Genomic DNA, 19,901 nt, shown 5'->3' on the forward strand with positions numbered 1-19,901 from the left:
CACACTGCTAAAGCAACACTCAAGTGGTTTAAGGGTAAAGATTTAAATGTCTTGGAATGGCCTAGTCAAAGCCCAGAACTCAATCCAATTCAGAATCTGTGGTATGACTTAAAGATTGCCGTACACCAATGGAACCCATCCAACTTGAAGGAGCTGGAGTAGTTTTGCTTTGAAGAATGGGGAAAAATCCCAGTGGCTTGATGTGCCAAGCTTATAGAGACATACCTCAAGAGACTTGCCGCTATAATTGCTGCAAAAGCTGGCTCTACAAAGTATTGACTTTGGGGGGGTGAATAGTTATGCACGCTCAAGTTTTCAGTTTTATTCGTCTTATTTCTTGTTTGTTTCACAATAAAAAATATTTTGCATCTTCAATGTAGTAGGCATGTTGTGTAAATCAAATGATACAAACCCCCCCCCCCCAAAAAAAAAAAATATTTTTATTCCAGGTTGTAAGGCAACAAAATAGGAAAAATGCCAAGGGGGGTGAATACTTTCACAAGCCACTGTAAGGCACACAATGGCGGCTAACCTTTACTAACTGAAGTACCACGTCACCCTGACGGAGGAAAGCGGGTCTAAAGGCTCCTGAAGGAAAGGCCAGGAGAAGAGGTATTTTCTTAACGGGAGACACAGTTTGTTTGGGTGGCTGTGCTGATATAATATCAGTCCTTACCATATGTTTCCTCCTCATAGCCATCAGGGCCAGCCTGTGGGGTTTCACCGCTCTTCAGACAGTTGTGGATGTAAGTGGCCTTCCATCTCGCATACTTCCTGTGCTGGATATTCTGAAAAAGGGAAAGGAACAAGGGAGGCAGGGAGGAGGAGAGGGGGTAAATAAATACAGAAATATTCAAGATAAGAGATGTTGAATTAAAAGCAATTAGTTAAACAATGGAGACTGGATGAAAGGCTTAAGGTATATCTATATTTATTTTCCTTTGGCTTACGGTAAAGGGATGGAAGGGGAGGGGGTGAAGCAATAACTGTGGTCTAACACCCAGGTCACCAAATTCATTAGAAGTTCTATGCACCTAATTTAAAAGTTCTCCCCCTGTTAATCTTATCTGTAGATTAATTAAATGGAAATTCATTGAGGAGCTTCCTTTGGAGAAAACAAAACTTCAATGTCCTAAACTACACATTCACTTCAGCCACAAGGGTTATTCCAAACCAGTACATCCAGGTGGTTTCTTTCTAAATGACTTAGCAAAATTAATACAATGAAGACATTTCTTTCTGAAGCAACTAACACACACAATCATAATTCTAATCTAAATTATCCCTGGAGATAACAACATGCTAGCCCTGAGGGGAAGTTTAGGACTGATGGTAGCTATGATTAGAGCTCACACTTAATAGTCTCACATACTCCCTCAAACACCATTTTCTAAAAGTTTGGGTCCTCCACTCTCTGGTGATGAAATGTCCTTTTTTTCTGTAAGAAATCCAATCTCCCACAATGCATTGTGACGTGCTTTGTATAAAGAAAAGTATATACAGCAATCAGCGAGCGGGGAACTGTGAGGCTCGATTGTCTGGGTTAGTGTTACAGAGAAAAAAACTGAGTTTTAAAGCAGCCTCTCCAATGAGCTATCTGCAGCAGGAAAATGCATGGCCCTTAGGGAGAGACAAGCCACTCAATGAAACATTGTCTGTTGTCTGACACAGGCCACTTCCCTCAGTAGAAAAGCCATCTGTAGCCATAGAGAAAGAAGCTTTAATTAGCCCACAGCTGCTGAGATGGGGTCTATGGGTGTTTCTCAAAATGCATACTACCGTGCTCCGAGCACGCAAATTGGAGTGCGGGAGGGTCGGAGTCCAAATCAAAGTATTCGAAACAGAGCACGGAGGACACTTCACAAATGCATACTCCGTTTGTAAATATTTTGAAGCATGCACCGATGCAAGCTTCAATAGAAACTAAGCAAACAAATATGACTCAACCACGTAAAAAATGAAGCTACATTTCTTGAAATCAATGGCAGCCTTTATTTGAGCTGAAGCGAGAGAAAATACACACCTACTAAGGAATTAAATGTTGCCTATTCACATCTCATGTTGCCTGACCACAATATTTCATGTTGATATGTTAATAAATACATGCTGTGTTAATTTTGGTATGTCTACCTGCCAACATACCGTAGATAGCAAGTCCAAAATAAGGCAATAGGGCTAACTGGCTAGCTACTAGTACTGTTAGCTAGTCATGAAGAATTGTTAGCTAGCTATCCAAGAAGAATTGATATCTTGTATAATATACATTTTCAGTCACTTTTGCCTGTTAAACTATCTGGTTTGCTACATTATTAGGATTCACATATAGCTAGCTGATAGTTATGGAGTAAAACTGTTGTTTTGTGTGTGTGTGTGTGTGTGTGTGTGTGTGTGTGTGTGTGTGTCTTGTTTCGTTTCCATTGCCATTGTTGTCCTGGCTGGAAGACAGTTGGGGGAATGGGTAAGTCCATAGTAAGTCAATTTAGCTAACTGGCTAGCCATGAAGAATTGGTAGCTACACACAAAAAATGTACATCTACCTTGCATAACATTAGTTTTAGGTAATTTTTGCCTGTTGAACTAGCTGGATAGCTAGAATATTAGAATTCACAAATCTAGCTGATATTTATGAAGTAAAGCGTTTGCTTTGTGTATATCTTGTTTCGTCCATTGTTGCCATTGTGCTGGCTGGAAGAAGTTCCAGTGAATGAGGGGGTGAAGCTTGAAGTAATACAGACACAGTTGGGGGAGTGCGAGTTCTTCTCAAATGTATTGTTGTGTGCATTCTCCACACTCTCGTCCTCAGAAGGACGTAGTCAAGAGAACGTGGTCGGAGAATGCACTCGGAGCATGAGAGTGTGAAGCACTCTAGTATGCATTCTGAGAAACACCCTGTCTAGTAGTCTACAGTTCTAGATTGGAGGCTCTATATGTTACAAGCTGTTTCCAGGAACACACTGTTTTCCAGTCAGATCAGTCAGTAATCTCAAGACTGGAATGAGTAGATCAAATAGAAATTCCTCATATTTTCTATGTCTTTGAGAGCAGCCGTAGACTGATGGAAGGATGGAATTGTGGCTAGTCAGTTCATATTACTTCACACATTAATTAATATGCTGAAATAAAAAGGTATATGTAGTTACAGTAATTTATAGGCCTTATACAGTAGGATAAGGGTATTCAATATAGTATGCGCTGCAGGTAGCCTAGTGATTAGGAGCGTTGGGCCAGTAACTGAAATCTCACAGGTTTGAATCCCAGAGCCGACTAGGTGAAAAATATGTAAAACTTTTTTTATTTTTTATTTTTTTACTTACCTCCTCTGATAACTCGCCGAAAACTGACAGGACATCTAACAAAAGGCTAGATGTATAGAAGGACTTAATCATATTCCTACAAAGAGAGACAAAAAAAAAAAAGTTAATTAAGGCATACTGAAGTCATTAGACCCAAGTGTTTTAAACCTGCCAACTGTGACAAATGTCTTCTACAAGAACGGATTAGGCTGCGTCACAGAACATGGATAATTCTATAATTATCAAATACTTTTCTGTATATATATATATATAGTGTATGTGGACACCCCTTCAAATGAGTGGATTCAGTTTTTTCAGTCATACCGGTTGCTGATAGGTGTATAAAATCAAGCATAGAGTCATGCAATCTCCATGGACAATACAAATAAACAATAATAATAATAATAATGATAATAATAATAATAATAAGAAGAAGAAGACAAACGATGGCAGTAGAATGGCCTTACTGAAGCGACTTACAACGTGGCACCGTCATAGGATGCCACCTTTTCTTAAAATGTCTCCCCTGCTAGAGCTGCCCCAGTCAACTGTAAGTGCTGTTATTGTAAAGTGGAAACGTCTAGGAGCAACAATGGTTCAGCTGAGAAGTTGTAGGCCACACAAGCTCACAGAATGGGACCACCGAGTGCTGAAGCACGTAAAAATCATCCGTCCTCGGCTGCAACACTCACTAATGAGTTCCAAACTGCCTATGGAAGCAACGTTGGCACAAGAACTGTTCGTTGGGAGCTTCATCAAATGGGTTTCCATGGCCGAGCAGCCACACACAAGCCTAAGATCACCATGTGCAATGCCAAGCATCGGGTGGAGTGGTGTAAAGCTCGCCATTGGTGGAAACGCGTTCTTTGGAGTGATGAATCACTTCACCATCAGGCAGTCTGACGGATGAATCTGGGTTTGGTGGATGCCAGGAGGACGCTACACCTGCCTGAATGCACAGTACCAACTGTAAAGTTTGGTGGAGGAGGAATAATGGTCTGGGGCTGTTTTTCATGGTTCGCCCCTTAGTTCCAGTGAAGGGAAATCTTAATGCTACAGCATACAATGACATTCTAGACGATTTTGTGCTTCTAACTTTGTGGCAACAGTTTGGGGAAGGCCCTTGGCTGTTTCAGCATGACAATGCCCCTGTGCACAAAGCAAGGTCCATACAGAAATGGTTTTTCGAGATCGGTGTAGAAGAACTTGACTGGCCTGCACAGAGCCCTGACCTCAACCCCATCGAACACCTTTGGGATGAATTGGAACGTGGACTGCAAGCCAGGTGACTTTTGGCCATGTAGTGTATGTGGATTTGTCTCTTATGAATTTGAATGATAATTGTATCCAAGGAATCAAACAGGTCTGTAATTATCAAACTATGACACGAGTCATGACACAAAGAGAGGAATGTGGGTCTGGAGTCAGAGTTCAGAGGCGACACCACTTATGGGAACTCAGTGTAGATCACAGGACAGGAAGGAGGGAGGAAAAATGTCATAAAATCCCACAGCTGGTTCCAGGAAGCATAAACACAAGGCAGTAAAAAAAACACAGAAACATAAAGGCTTGCTTTCTGGGGGCTTCCAGCGCAGAGGTGTGCCATGTCAATGTAAGACTTGTCGTGGAGCAGAGCAGTGCAGAGTGGAAAGTAGACCAATGTATTGAAAAGCTGAAGGAAGTTTCCTATTCAGGATTAGTTCCCATAAACATTCAACTCTGCACCTCCACACATGACATAACGTAACATTTATAGATTGTTTATGTAGATCCAGTTTCTTGTAAATCAAAGCTCTTTTTGTGCCGGAGTGGAATATTAATATAGCCTACTTCTCGTTATCCCGACTTGAAGACAAGCGTGTTTTATTTGTATTTTCAAATGTGGTTGTACGTATTTGCCTACATACCATTGCTGGCACCAGTTTTACCAGACAAACAGAAATGACGTCATCAAAACATACTATAGGTATACTATATAACTCTCAAGATTGGCCTCAAGTGCATTCCTTGTTCAAATATCAATTATTAAACACTGGGTATATTTAATGTTTTCAATTTCCTAAGAAAAATAATTTTGTGAGACAGAAACCATTCAGCATCCTTTCTTCAACACACAGTGCAGAGCAGCCACTCCCTCTCCGTCTGCGGCCAGCATTAATCAAAGGCTGACCACACTTCATCCATTCCTATTTAATGGTCTGCAAAATACTAGTACTGCAGAGCACCGTGGAAACCATCCTGATGTCTGGGTTGATCACAGTAAATCCTTCCACACCGCTTCACCTTAACCTGAGGTTAACTAAGATGGTGTTCACTGGGAGGCAATTCATGGCGGACCGCTACTTCAGCAGACCTTACTGAAGGTTGAGCAATATTTTTGTGGGTTTGTAGCACGTCTCACTGTCGTGTTGTGGAAACAAGATGGTAAGACGAAAAGGAAAACAAAATGCATCTTGAATAACAATACACGGCTGGAGGTAAGACAACTAGCCTACGTTGAAAAAAAGAGATCTAGGCCTATTACTGAAAGATTTGGAAGTCCATCTCCGCCCACTTCTCACTTGTACACACTTGATTAACGTCATTGGCATTTGGATTCTCATGACGCAGGGGGTGGGTCGCGGGGAAGGGGAGGCAAATGTGAAAACAGAAAGGGATGAAACAGCATGGAGGTTAATTTACGGCACATTCTAGCCTGCATTCTCAACACAACAGTGTGTGCTTTCATGGCTTTTATCTGGCTGGCTCTGCAGAGGTCAGCATATTGGACAGAAATTGGGCCTGCCTCAGGCTATTTACATGCATTATGTCAAAGGCTCTGGACAGAGCCTCAAGACCTCAGTGAATGACTTCCACGCTTCCAGCTATGAGATATTTTATCTGACCCTACTTTTATGCACAATCTTTTTTTAAATTGAAGGATAAAATCTTTCACTGGAAGTGATGGATTTAAAGCCTCCTGATCAATTTAGAAGTTGAAACCACATTAGATTTGTCAACACTTTGGCACTGACTCGATTTAAGCTTTTGAAAATACAAAGACCATAACCGGCCAACAACATAATAGCTGGATAAAAGTCCAATGCTTATATGATTACCCCTTTATACTCAATGGAGTCCCCAAAATATGAAAGTTTTACTTGTTGGGATAAGAATATGAATCATCAGAACTGTTGATTTGACTTCCACTCATCAGTTGGGTAGCGAGTTCAATGGGGCTTTAATGAAACATTGCTCATTGCTTAGAAACAAATTAGCGGATTAGTGAAAACCTGTCATCTTAAAATATAGGCAGAAAACATTTTTCATCCAAATTGCTACATTGCACAAGATGAATGGGCACACAGACATATGCAAAATGGATGAAGTCTTTAATTACTAGCTGCAAAACTCAAATGTTATTTCTCTCCCATGTTCAGGACTGTGTCTGGCGCTGTATCTGGGGGCTGGAATCAGCACACAGGAGAGAGCATCCTGTCCCTGCCTACAGTACTGGAGACCCTGGCTGGCCTGGCCTGACCAGGCAACCACAGTTCCTGGAAAACTCTGCTCTACTGTCCAGCCTGCTGCTGACGTCAGGGCCAACGACACACTCATTATGGCAGCCAGACCTGTAACGCTACACCTGCATGGCCAATAGGAATCATCTCACCCCTGTGGCAATCTATTCACACAGACAGGGCTTTGTTGCTAATTTTAGACTCTGGAAAGGACCCTTCATGTGCAAAAGCAACAGTGTGATTATTTTGTGTCGTGGTTCAGTGAAAGGAAATGGTATTCATGAGGGCTTACGTATTGGAATCAGAAAATTGGAAACAGTCCACTGCCATGCTGAGATTCAAGAGGCAGGGAGCTGTCTGCAGCTACAGTACAGTAAGACTTCTCCCCATGCTAAGCAGGTAGTAAGACAGTGAGTGAAGAAGTAGCCTTACTTGTGGAATCGTCCAGATCGATCCTCGTTGTCAGCGTAGAGGAACATTTTTAAGGCATAGTTTTCGATGTGGGCATTGCCGACAACTTCCTGGGAGATTGAGTCATTGTCAGTCAGCTCCTTCTTCATCTGAAAAACACACAACAGCATCAAATCACACAAAAGTAAATTATGTTCTGCAGGTAGGCACATTCAACCTGAAAAAGCACAGGTTGGAAGTGGCAAACATTTTACAAAGGGCAATCAATCAATACAGAGTAGTTTCAAAATGCACATTCACTTTGACTTTTCAGCTTATCAATCTTTCATCTGACACAAAACGTTCCTGAACAGCACAGACATGGTCAATACATAGAGGGAGCCTGTGTACTGTACTGTGCATGAAACGTGTGAGGCGAGGCTTTCCATGGCGTGAATAATACATTCCTGGGATGCAGCAGAGCGCAGACACTGATTCCACTCCAATAGAGTCTAGTATGGTGGAGTGGAGGGTCTCTGGAGATGCACCCACAGATCATTACATGGACAATAACCAAGGGTGAATTTTAACGCTTTCATTTCAACAGTGCTGGACAATAAATCTTGTGCTGAGCACCACTCACCAAAAGGATATTTAACCAGAAACATCAAAGCCAGTTGCAAAGAACTGGCAGTTTACTTTATCACACTGCTCTTTCATGGCAATTAATCATCCATGACAATACCAGTGACACAGACACTGGAAAACTCACTTACACAATTTTTATATTTCTAACTGTGACTTGTTTGTTTTGTCAAAACTTCATTGTCTGTGTATGGTCAACCCCTGCATGCAGCTGACACATTAAATTATTGCTGTACCCATATTGTGCCTTAATGGACTGTGGCCAGCGGCCAAAAATGCAGCCGCAAAGCCCACTCACTGTCACAGAGCCAGCCTCTCTCTGAGATGTTACAGTCTGCTAGAGAGGTTTCCTTGTAAAATCAGTAAAGCAAATAATACTGATTACATTTCAACAGGTGCACTCTGCTCTCCTGAATGGACTTACTGTTCATGTTTTAATGAAATCTCAACCTATGCTTAAAAAAAGAAAAAAAAGCAGGTAACACGCAGCACAGTGCATTACTTGTGTTAGCGAAGGACTTTAAAAACATAACTTAGAAGGAAGTGTGCCGACTTTCTAGAAAGCCGAGCCAGCCGTTTCTAATTGAATCAAAGGATTCAGCTTGGATCACAAAACACCACTAAAACTACTCTGGGGTTCTCTAGAAGTCCCTGTTGTACTAGAACAGCTTAGCAAAACACAATAGTCATTTCCAATACGTCAGGACAATATTACCATGAAAGGCTGCATCTTCTTTGATGGTTTTGCTGTCATTGCAAAACAGAATGAGTGAGAAATGTGTTTCGTACCTTTGGGGTAAAGCAACCCTAACAGACGAGAACTAGATCTACTGACACTCATCAGGTCTGTATAGGCACTGTAGGCCAACAAAAACAAACAGCTAGTGCATTGAAGCGACTGACAATGCAAATGTTAAAGACGGCCAAAGCGGCAATCAGGAAAACAAAAACTGCTGTTTCCATGAAACAGAGGCCCATCAGTGTATAGCCTAAATACAGACACTCTTCCACCACACCTTCGCTCCCTAATCCACTGCTCTCCGAACGCTAATTTAACGATGGAGAGAACGAGCCAAGTGTGCTGGTCAATATGCTGAGGGCATGCTTTAGTTCATCTTCAATACCAGAACAAAAAAAGACAGATTGGCATCTTAATTATCCATCCTCTGCACAAAATAATAATAATAATTGGTTGGTTGTTTCCCTAAAAATGTGTAGCTTTAGTGGATATTAAACTGTTAAGAGGTAAAATGATAAAGAACCACATGGTGCGATGTAAGATTTGTTTCTTCAAATCAAACTTTATTTGCCACATGCGCTGAATACAACAAGTGTAGACTTTACCGTGAAATGCTTACTTACAAGCCCTTAACCAACAGTGCAGTTCAAGAAGAAGAAATTATTTACCAAGTAGGCTAAAATAAAAAGTAATAATAAAAAGTAACACAATAAGAATAACGAGGCTATATACAGGGCGGTACCGAGTCAGTGTGCAGGGGTACAGGCTAGTTGAGATAGTCACTTCACCCCCACCTACATTTACAGATTATGCATAGGTAACAAACAAACAGCGAGTAGCAGAAGTGTACAAGAGGGGAGGGGGGGTGTAAATGTAAATTGGCCGGTGGCGATTTTTATGAATTGTTCAGCAGTCTAATGGCTTGGGGGTAGAAGCTGTTGAGGAGCCTTTTGGTCCTAGACTTGCTCTGCTACCGCTTGCCGTGCGGTAGCAGAGAAAAGTCTATAACTTGGGTGACTGGAGTCTGACAATTTTATGGGCTTTCCTCTGACACTGCCTATTCTATAGGTTCTGGATGGCAGGAAGCTTGGCTCCAGTGATGTACTGGGCCGTATGCACTACCCTCTGTAGCGTCTTACGGTCAGATGCCGAGCAGTTGCCATACCAGGCAGTGATGCAACCGGTCAGGATGCTCTCGATGGTTCAGCTGTAGAAAGTTTAGGATCTGGGGACCCACGCCAAATCTTTTCAGTCTGAGGGGGAAAAGGTTTTGTCGTGCCCTCTTCACGACTGTCTTGGTATATTTGGCCCATGATAGTTCGTTGGTGATGTGGACACCAAGGAACTTGAAACTCTCGACCCGCTCCACTACAGCCCTGTCAATGTTAATGGGGGCCTGTTCGGCCCGCCTTTTCCTGTAGCCCACGATAAACTCCTTTGTCTTGCTCACATTGAGGGAGAAGTTGTTGTCCTGGCACCACACTGCCAGTTCTCTGGCCTCCTCCCTATAGGCCGTCTCATCGTTGTCGATGATCAGGCCTACCACTGTTGTGTCGTCAGCAAACTTAATGATGGTGTTGGAGTCGTGTTTGGCCACGCAGTCGAGGATGAACAGGGAATACAGGAGGGGACTAAGTACACACCCCTGAGGGGCCAGTGTTAAGGATCAGCGTGGCAGACGTGTTGTTGCCTACGCTTACCACCTGGGGGCGGCCCATCAGGAAGTCCAGGATCCAGTTGCAGAGGGAGGTGTTTAGTCCCAGAGTCCTTAGCTTAGTGATGAGCTTCGTGGGCACTATGGTGTTGAATGCTGAGCTGTAGTCGATGAACAGCATTCTCACATAGGTGTTCCTTTTGTCCAGATGAGACAGGGCGGTGTGGAGTGGGATTAAGAATGCTTCATTTATGGATCTGTTGGGGCAGTATGCGAATTAGAGTGGGTCTAGGGTGTGCAGGAGGATGCTGTTGATGTGAGCCATGACCAGCCTTTCAAAGCACTTCATGGCTACCGACGTGAGTGACATGGTGCGGTTATCATTTAGGCAGGTTACATTCGCTTCCCTGGGCCCAGGGACTATGGTGGTCTGCTTGAAACATGTAGGTATTACAGACTCAGTCAGGGAGAGGTTGAAAATGTCAGTGAAGACCCTTGATAGTTGGTCCGCGTATGCTTTGAGTACACGTCCTGGTAATCCGTCTGGCCCAGCAGGCTTTGTTCACATCAGCTACCAAGAGGGTTCACACACACACACACAGTCATCCAGAACAGCTGGTGCTCTCGTGCATGCTTCAGTGTTGCTTGCCTCGAAGCGAGCATAAAAAGGCATTTAGCTCGTCTGGTAGGCTCGCGTCACTTGGCAGCTCGCGTCTGGGTTTCCCTTTGTAGTCCGTAATAGTTTTCAAGCCCTGCCACATTCGACGAGCGTCAGAGCCGGTGTAGTAGGATTCAATCTTAATCCTGTATTGACGCTTTGCTTGTATGATGGTTCGTCTGAGGGCATAGCGGGATTTCTTATAAGTGCCCGGATTAGTCTCCCGCTCCTTGAAAGCGGCAGCTCTAGCTCGATGCGGATGTTGCCTGTAATTTATGGCTTCTGGTTGGGATATGTACGTACAGTCACTGTGGGGACGACGTTGTCGATGCACTTATTGATGAAGCCAATGACTGAGGTGATGTATTCCTCAATGCCATTGGATGAATCCTGGAACATATTCCAGTCTGTGCTAGCAAAACAGTCCTGTAGTGTAGCATCCGTGTCATCTGACCACCTCTGTATTGAGCGATTCACTGGTACTTCCTGCTTTAGTTTTTGCTTGTAAGCAGGAATCAGGAGGATAGAATTGTGGTCAGATGGAGGGCCGGGGAGAGCTTTTTATGCATCTCTGTGTGTGGAGTAAAGGTGGTGTAGGATTTTTTCCCCCCTGGTTGTACATGTGACATGCTGGTAAAAAATTTGGTAAAACTGATTTAAGTTTGCCTGCATTAAAGTCCCAGGCCACTAAGAGCGCTGCTTCTGGGTGAGCATTTTCTTCTTTGCTTATGGCCTTATAGAGTTCAATGAGAGCGGTCTTAGTGCCAGCTTCGCTTTGTGATGGTAAATAGATGGCTACGAATAATACAGATGAGAACTCTCTTGGTAGACAGTGTGGTCTACAGCTTACCATAAGGTACTCTACCTCAGGCGAGCAATACCTCGAGAATTCTTTAATATTAGACATTGTGCACCAACTGTTATTGACAAAAAGCACCCCCCCCCCACCCCGTGTCTTACCAGAGGTAGCGTCTCTGTTCTGCAGGTGCATGGAAAATACTGCTAGCTCTATATTGTCCGTTTCTTCGTTCAGCCACGTCTCGGTGAAACATAAGTTGATACAGTTTTTAAATGTCCCGTTGGTAGGATAATCTTAATAGTAGGTCATCAAATTTTATTTTCCAATGCACGTTAGCAAGAAGAACGGATGGCAGTGGGAGTTTACTCGCTCGCCTACAGATTCTCAGAAGGATCCCCGATCTGTGTCCCCTTTTCCTGCGTCTTTTCTTCACGCAAAAGGCATGGATCTGTGCCTGTTCCAGTGAAAGCAGGATATCCTTCTCGTCGGACTCGTTAAAGGAAAAAGTATCTTCCAGTCCGCAATGAGTAATCGCTTTTCTGATGTCCAGAAGTAATTTTCGGTCAGACGAGACAGTAGCAGCAACATTATGTACACAATAATTTAAAATAATTTAAAAAATAACAACAAAAACAGTAGCACAATTGGTTGGGAGAATGTAAAACGTCAACCATGTTCTTTGGCGCCATCTTCAATTTCATACTGTGCTTCCTCTTCTGGAATGGAATGAAAGTCTCATTCATGTTCCCATGATTAGGGAGGAAAAATAAAACAATGATTTCGCATTAACTTCCAGAAATATCATACAAGGCGCAAGACATAAAACAAAGAAGTTTAACAATCTGTCTCGAGTTCACATTGACATAATCTGTGACAGTAGGTCAAAGATGTATCTCAGAAGTTTCTTCACCACCTTTTTAAAAGCCCTTTAAACTGGATGCACCCACCAGGTCTGGGCTCTTCGCTGGCTGAGACACTAGCTCTATAAAAATCCCTGAGTAAACAGCATCCAGAGGTTGTTTCCTGCTCCTCTTTTAGAGGAAGACCATAAACCCAGTCTTTTGAAATCTTGATGAGAATACAGTGCTCTTACATTTTCTCAAAGGAAACAATTAACAGATAGGATAGTTAAGAAATTAAAATGTTTTCATAATATGATATAACCGTTCTCTTTCACATAAGAATGTATTGGTTATTATAGTTGCTTCCTTTCCATGACATCTAACAAACATTCCTTACCGAAGGATGTGCAAATGTGTGATGTATCAAGAGTTCGCTACAGTGAGAGAGAGAACACCCATGTTGCATTAAAACCTTAAGCAAATCTCAAGGAAAATACAGTGCATTTTGAAAGAATTCAGACCCCTTGACTTTTTCCACGTTACAGCCTTATTCTAAAAAGTATTAAATAACAAATGTCTCATTAATCTACACACATTTGGAAAGGCACACACCAGTCTACATAAAGGTCCCACAGTTGACAGTGCATGTCAGGGCAAAAACCAAGCCATGAGGTCAAAGGAATTGTCCCTAAAGCTCCGAGACAGGATTGTGTCGAGGCACAGATCTGGGGAAGAGTACCCAAAGATTTCTGCAGCATTGAAGGTCCCCAAGAACACAGTGGCCTCCATTATTCTTAAGTGGAAGAAGTTTGGAACCACCAAAATTCTTCCTAGAGCTGGCTGCTAGGCCAAACTGAGCAATCAGGGGAGAAGGGCCTTGGTCAGGGGGGTGACCAAGAACCCGATGGTCACTCTGACAGAGCTCCAGAGTTCCTCTGTGGAGATGGGAGAACCTTCCAGAAGGACAACCATCTCTTTACGGTAGAGTGGCCAGACGGAAGCCACTCCTCCGTAAAAGGCACATGACACCTGAAGGACTCTAATACCATGAGAAACAAGATTCTCTGATCTGATGAATGCCAAGCGTCAGGTCTGGAGGAAACCTGGCACCATCCTTACAGTGAAGCATTGTGGTGGGAGCATCATGCTGTGGGGATGTTTTTCAGCTGCAGGGACTGGGAGACTAGCCAGGATGATGACAAGATGAACGGAACAAAGTAGAGAGATCCTTGATGAAAACCTGCTCCATAGCGCTCATGAACTCAGACTGGGGCGAAGGTTCACCTTCCAACAGGACAACGACCCTAAGCACACAACCAAGAAAATGCAGGAGTGGCTTCTGGACAAGTCTCTGAATGTCCTTGAGAGGTCCAGCCAGAGCACGGACTAACGTCTCTGGAGAGACCTGAAAATAGCTGTGCGGCAACGCTCCCCATCCAACCTGACCCAGCTTGAGAGCATCTGCAGAGAAGAATGAGAGAAACTCCCCAAATACAGGAGTGCCAAACTTGTAGCGTCATACCCAAGAAGACTTGAGGCTGTTATTGCTGCCAAATGTGTTTCAACAAAGTACTGAGTCAAGGGTCTGAATACTTGCGTAAATGTGATATTTCAGTTTAATACATTTGGAAAATTAAAAAAAATACAGTTTTTGCTTTGTCATTATGGGGTATTGTGTGTATATTTATGATGGAAAAAAACTATTTAATCCACTTTAGAATAAGGCTGTAACGTAACAAGATGTAGAAAAAGTCAAGGGGTCTGAATACTTTCCTAATGTACTGTATATGCCGAGCAGGTCTTACATTAAACACAGAGCTTAAAACTCCAAGCAGATGTTTTTTTTTTATTGCATGTCTCACAAATCCACTCAAGAAATTTCAGAAGTACATTTCTGAAGGAATCCATTATTCAAAAGGCATGCATTCCGTAACTAATGGTGGTTCAGATTACAGTCTTACCGAAGCTTTGACTAAATGTGTGATCTAACTATCTCAAAGATTCCAATTTCTCCTTGGATAACTTTAAAAGTAGACCTAATCAAATATAGGGGCTACATTATTATCGATTATGATATGAATATCTGATGGACAAGCTAAAGAATTACTGTTAGACCCTCAAAACAAGCAGAAATTACATTTGGCATTTACCTTTTGAGAAATTTGACAATGTAAATCACAAAATTCCTCCTATATTTAGATCATACGGCAATTACACTACAGATGTTTGGAATCAACGAGTACTTCACTCTTATAATTGAAAATGATGAGGTGCAGACATTTCAATCATGTTTGCAGAACTCAAATCAAGGGAGGCTGCCGCTTTGTTGTTAATGTCCTTTTTGAGAGGCAGTGCCAAAATCCACTTCTGAAGGGAAACTGAATCCACTGAAAGGCCTGTTCCTGATCAGCTTTGAAAATAGTCAAATGTCAAGACTCCTAAAGTGCACTTAGCAGCCAATGGCTTTGAAGATATTCATTACTAAACTGCCCTCAGAGATTCGCGACGTGATAAGCTTCATTTAGTGGATATTGGTACAGAATAGAGGAAATAGATAGAATTAACAAGGAATATGAAGTAGTACATTATAACATCTTACCCAAAAATCAACAATTCATAATGTGAAGACAATTGGGAAATAGTAGATAAGTGTCATTGTGTGCAAACTTGTTTAAACATTCCAAAGGCTGTATCCAACCTTTAGTGTAGCTGACTAATTATCTCACCGTTTCTAACTGATCCATCAGTTGGACAAGAAACTTCCGACATTCTGGGGTTTTGCTGTCCAGTTTCATTCCCGTCTGCATGGCATAAAGCCGACCTGAAAGAGAAGGAAAAGGGTATCACTATTTTATCTCAGAGCAATGTGTCAGGGGTGATGATGACACTTCATGTTTCCCAGAATAACACAGAGTGCCCTCAGAACAGCCTCAATTCGTCGGGGCATGGACGACAAGGTGTTGAAAGTGTTCCACAGGGGTGCTGGGCTATATTTACTCCAAAGCTTCCCACAGTTGTGTCAAGTTGGATGTATGTCCTTTGAGTGTTGGACAATTCTTGATACACACAGGAAACTGTTGAGCGTGAAAAACTCAGCAGCGTTGCAGTTCTTGACACACACAAACCTGTGCGCCTGCGCCTACTACCATACCCCGTTTAAAAAGGCACTTAAATATTTTGTCTTGCCCATTCACCCTCTGAAATGGAACACATACACAATCCATGTCTCAATTGTCTCAAGGCTTAACCTGCCCCCCCTCCCCCCTTAATCTACACTGATTAAAGTGGATTTAACAGGTGACATCAATATGGGATCATAGCCTGGATTCACCTGGTCAGTCTATGTCATGGAAAGAGCAGGTGTTCCTAATGTTTTGTACACTGTGTTCAAACTAAAAGTTAGAGACTCTCTCTTTATTATCCCAAACAGCAATTCATATGATAAAATCAAATGTGGACTGGGTACATAGTTTTGTTACATGGTCAAACATTTTTGGGGTTCAGGGTGAGGTCCTTCAAATTAAATGGACACCCAAAGTGTCCATTTGTCCAGCATGTTGGGGCGGCAGGTAGCCTAGTGGTTAGAACGTTGGACTAGTAACCGAAAGGTTGCAAGATTGTTTTCACGTTCTTCTCTGAGTTATGACGCTCACTTTGAGTTAAATGATTCAACCTCCCAACAGTGCAAGTCCGTGAAAGAGGCTGTGTAAATATTAGCATTATTGTTATTATATCCTTAGCATTGTTTCACTCAGCACATAGCAGCCAAGAGGGAATCTTGGCTCATGTTTTCAACACACGCTGTCCATCCACCCTCTCCTCCATGTTGACAGATCCTTGCATCCTTTGATTTTATGCATCCAGGCTCAGGACCATTAGCGCTCTTCTCTCAGTTTTCAGAGATTGAAAACATGCGCACACCCAGAGATCTGGTGAAGGACTGTCCCATGAGCCTTCAAGTTTTCCCTGTGTGCAACTTTGACACACACTCAATGTTTGAGAGGCCATTGCCAAATCCAACAGCTCTGGGTTTACAGCTGTTTCGAGTGCTGCAGTTTCCAACCAACAAAGAACTCTAAAGCGCCATACCTAATTGACAGACCTTCTATTGACGTGATACATGAATGAAGATGTGGGAAATTATATATGACTAGGCAACTAGATTCAGCCGTGGGTGAAGTGGAGTGGATGGTTGGGGGACCAAAACGTAATTCTATTTTGTTTTTACACTTCAAATTGACCACAAGTAAGCCCTAATGAGATAGGATTGGAAAATAACAATCCTTTTATCCCACCCCCAGATCTATATTTTTTATTTTGACAAAAAAACTTTTGGGGGGCCAAGAATGTATAATCACTTGGGCGAGTTGTGGTTCGTGGGCCGCCTGTTGCCGACCCCTGAACTGACTAGGCTATAGACATAACACAAAACACTGCCTGGAAGAAGCCACTCAGAATAAGAGCAATGCCGTGAAGAGGCAGAACAAAAAAGCAGCACACTGATGCTTTGAACGTGTAGTCTACAGCCTGAAGTGTGAGCCTCTGAAGGACTGCAGTCAGAGCCTTAATAATGAGCTGTCTCCGACCGGGACAGAACAACAATCATTGATCCAGTGAGTTCAAAGTCATTAGCTACAAAAAGTAAGACCGGCAGGCAAAAAAAAATTCGGACCAGCACCCAAGTAGGTGTCCGCCTCTAAAATTAAGATCATACCTTCCACAGGTTGGCGATTTAAATGCTAACAGTGTGAAGGATGCTGCTGTCCCTTAGGAAATTAAAAGATGAGCCACTAGATCAACTTGTAGCCTAGAGCCTGTCTAGCCAAAAAACATGGCATAATTGTTTGCCATTCTTCAAAGAGTTCTTTAAAAACCTGTCTGGGCTAGGGGGCAGTATTTTCACGGCCGGATGAAAAACGTACCCAATTTAAACAGGTTACTACTCTGGCTCAGAAACTACAATATGCATATTATTAGTATTTGGATTTGGATAGAAAACACTGAAGTTTCTAAAACTGTTTGAATGGTGTCTGTGAGTATAACAGAACTCATATGGCAGGCAAAAACCTGAGAAAAAAAATCCAACCAGGAAGTGGATTGTAGTTTTTCAAGACTGGGCCTATTCAGTATACAGTGACTTAGGGTTCAATTTGCACTTCCTAAGGCTTCCACTAGATGTCAACAGTCTTTAGAACGGGTTTCAGGCTTTTGCAGTCAACAGAGAGCGAACAAGACCTCCTGGAGTCTGATGACCGAGAGAATGACAGGCCACAATTACACGCGTTCATGTGAGGAGGTAGCTGTGTTCCATAACGTTTTTCAAGACATTGGAATCGTCCGGTTGGAATATTACTGAAGTTTTACGTTAAAAAGGCCCTAAAGATTGATGTTTTACAACATCTGATATGTTTCAACGAACGTAAATATAACTTTTTGTCGTGAAATTTTCGGCGCGCTTTCTACATTTGGAGTAGCTTACTGAACGCGCAAACAACAAGGAGTTATTTGGACAAAAATGATGGACTTTATTGAACAAAACAACATTTATTGTGGACCTGGGATACCTGGAAGTGCCTTCTGATGAAGATCAAAGGTAAGTGAATATTTCTAATGCTATTTATGATTTTAGATGACTCCAAAATGTCGGGTATCTGTATTGCCTGGTGTATTTTTCCGAGCGCAGTACTCAGATTATTGCAAAGTGTGCTTTCCCCGTGAAGGTTTTTTGAAATCTGTCACAGCGGTTGCATAAAGGAGAAGTTCATCTATAATTCTTTGAATAACAGTTTAATATTTTCTCAACGTTTATGATGAGTATTTTTGTAAATTGTTGTGCTGATTCACCGGCAGTATTGGAGGCAAAATATTTTCTGAACGTCACTCGCCAATGTAAAATGCTGTTTTTGGATATAAATATGAACTTTATCGAACAAAACATAAATGTATTGTGTAACAATGTCCTAGGAGTGTCCTAAGATAATCAAAGGTTAATGCTTCATTTCGCTGCGTTTCAGGTTTTATTGACACATGTCCTTGATTGGAAAAATGGCTGTGTGATTATTTTTGTCTATGTACTCTCCCAACATAATCTAATGTTTTGCTTTCGCTGTAAAGCCTTTTTGAAATCGGACAATGTGGTTACATCAACGAGACGTATCTTTAAAATGGTGTAAAATAGTTGTATGTTTGAGAAAGTTGAATTATGACATTTTGTTGTTTTTGAATTTGCCGCCCTGATATTTCACTGGCTGTGTCCCGCAGGTGGGACAGAAGTTAGCCCACAGAAGTTAAAAGAACAGGAAAAGCTGTACACTAGTAGGGATGGGCATTTGACATTTTCTGACTGTTCGAGTACTCGCATGATTCCCCCCCCCAGTACTCAAATATTTTTTTGAACATAAGGCCCAAACTGTAAAGAAATGTGTGCATTTATCTATAGGCCTATGCCAAGTGTTGCGACAATGCCTAATTTATCATAACCATTAGAGATAATACATCTTAATTGCTAAATTGACCCATATATATTCATTCAATAAAAAAGCATGTGCCATTTAATATTTAATATTTAATAATAGACTATGGCCTTATATTGTTAATTTAGCAGACAAGACGCACTTATTTCCCAAGCCCTTATCACAATCAAAACACCTATTTTATAGTAAAAAAAAAAAGTAATAACAGAATATTTTTCCAAATGAAAAAAAGTTTCCACTGCGAAGTGAGGATCATCTCGCGTCTCAAATTTTTTTTTTAACGTGGCTCAATTTGCCGAGTTAAAATATTTTTTTCAGGGTTACAAAATCTGTCTTTTCGCTATGCAGATATTAGTTTATTCTGCCAGTTGTTTAGAATTTTCTGAATGGATGAACAACGCCACATTGAACACTGCATGGTAATGAATTACAGCCTATACATTTGTTTGGTGAGTAGCCAGCCCTATGCTTAATGACTCTGGTGAAATATGCTCTGTCTTTATCAAACTATTTTTTTTGTGCGTATTTTCAGTGTGGAACCTGTCTATGTTTAGGGGGTTATAGCCTAGGCTAACCAATTTTAAAATGGCACTAGCAGTTCGCAATGTAGCCTAAGCGGAAAATAGATGGGAATATTATTCCAAAACTGCAGCTCATTGTTGGAACACGTTTTCCTACTTCAGTCAACCAGTCCATTTTGAATGTGTGATAAAATTGTCATCATTTGGAAAGGAATGTAGCTTGTGTATCCCATCAGTTAGATACGTTTTATAGGCATTTATTTATGTAGGCCTAACAGGAGCTTGTGTGCGCACTCAGCACGTGTATGTATGGAGCGGTCAGAATGCAATTGAGGGAATGAGACATGGAACTGTGTGATGCATGGCTTGGTTTATTTCTTGTTGTGC

The 19,901-nt window shown here is 41.9% G+C and overlaps 1 protein-coding gene across 1 annotated transcript in view; it reads right to left on the reverse strand.

Annotated features, from left to right (window-relative positions):
• Nucleotides 1-19,901, reverse strand: part of LOC115174790 (vacuolar protein sorting-associated protein VTA1 homolog) — a 47,570-nt gene that overhangs the window by 20,304 nt on the left and 7,365 nt on the right. Inside the window, exons 2-5 of the mRNA XM_029733697.1 lie at nucleotides 15,247-15,341; nucleotides 7,226-7,353; nucleotides 3,315-3,390; nucleotides 677-788 (exon numbers count right to left, since the gene is read on the reverse strand). Coding sequence (XP_029589557.1) covers nucleotides 677-788; nucleotides 3,315-3,390; nucleotides 7,226-7,353; nucleotides 15,247-15,341 — 411 coding nt within the window. The remainder of the gene's footprint in view (nucleotides 1-676; nucleotides 789-3,314; nucleotides 3,391-7,225; nucleotides 7,354-15,246; nucleotides 15,342-19,901) is intronic.

Source organism: Salmo trutta, chromosome 35 (genome assembly GCF_901001165.1).
Source record: "Salmo trutta chromosome 35, fSalTru1.1, whole genome shotgun sequence".
In the NCBI taxonomy this organism is placed as follows: Eukaryota; Metazoa; Chordata; class Actinopteri; order Salmoniformes; family Salmonidae; genus Salmo; species Salmo trutta.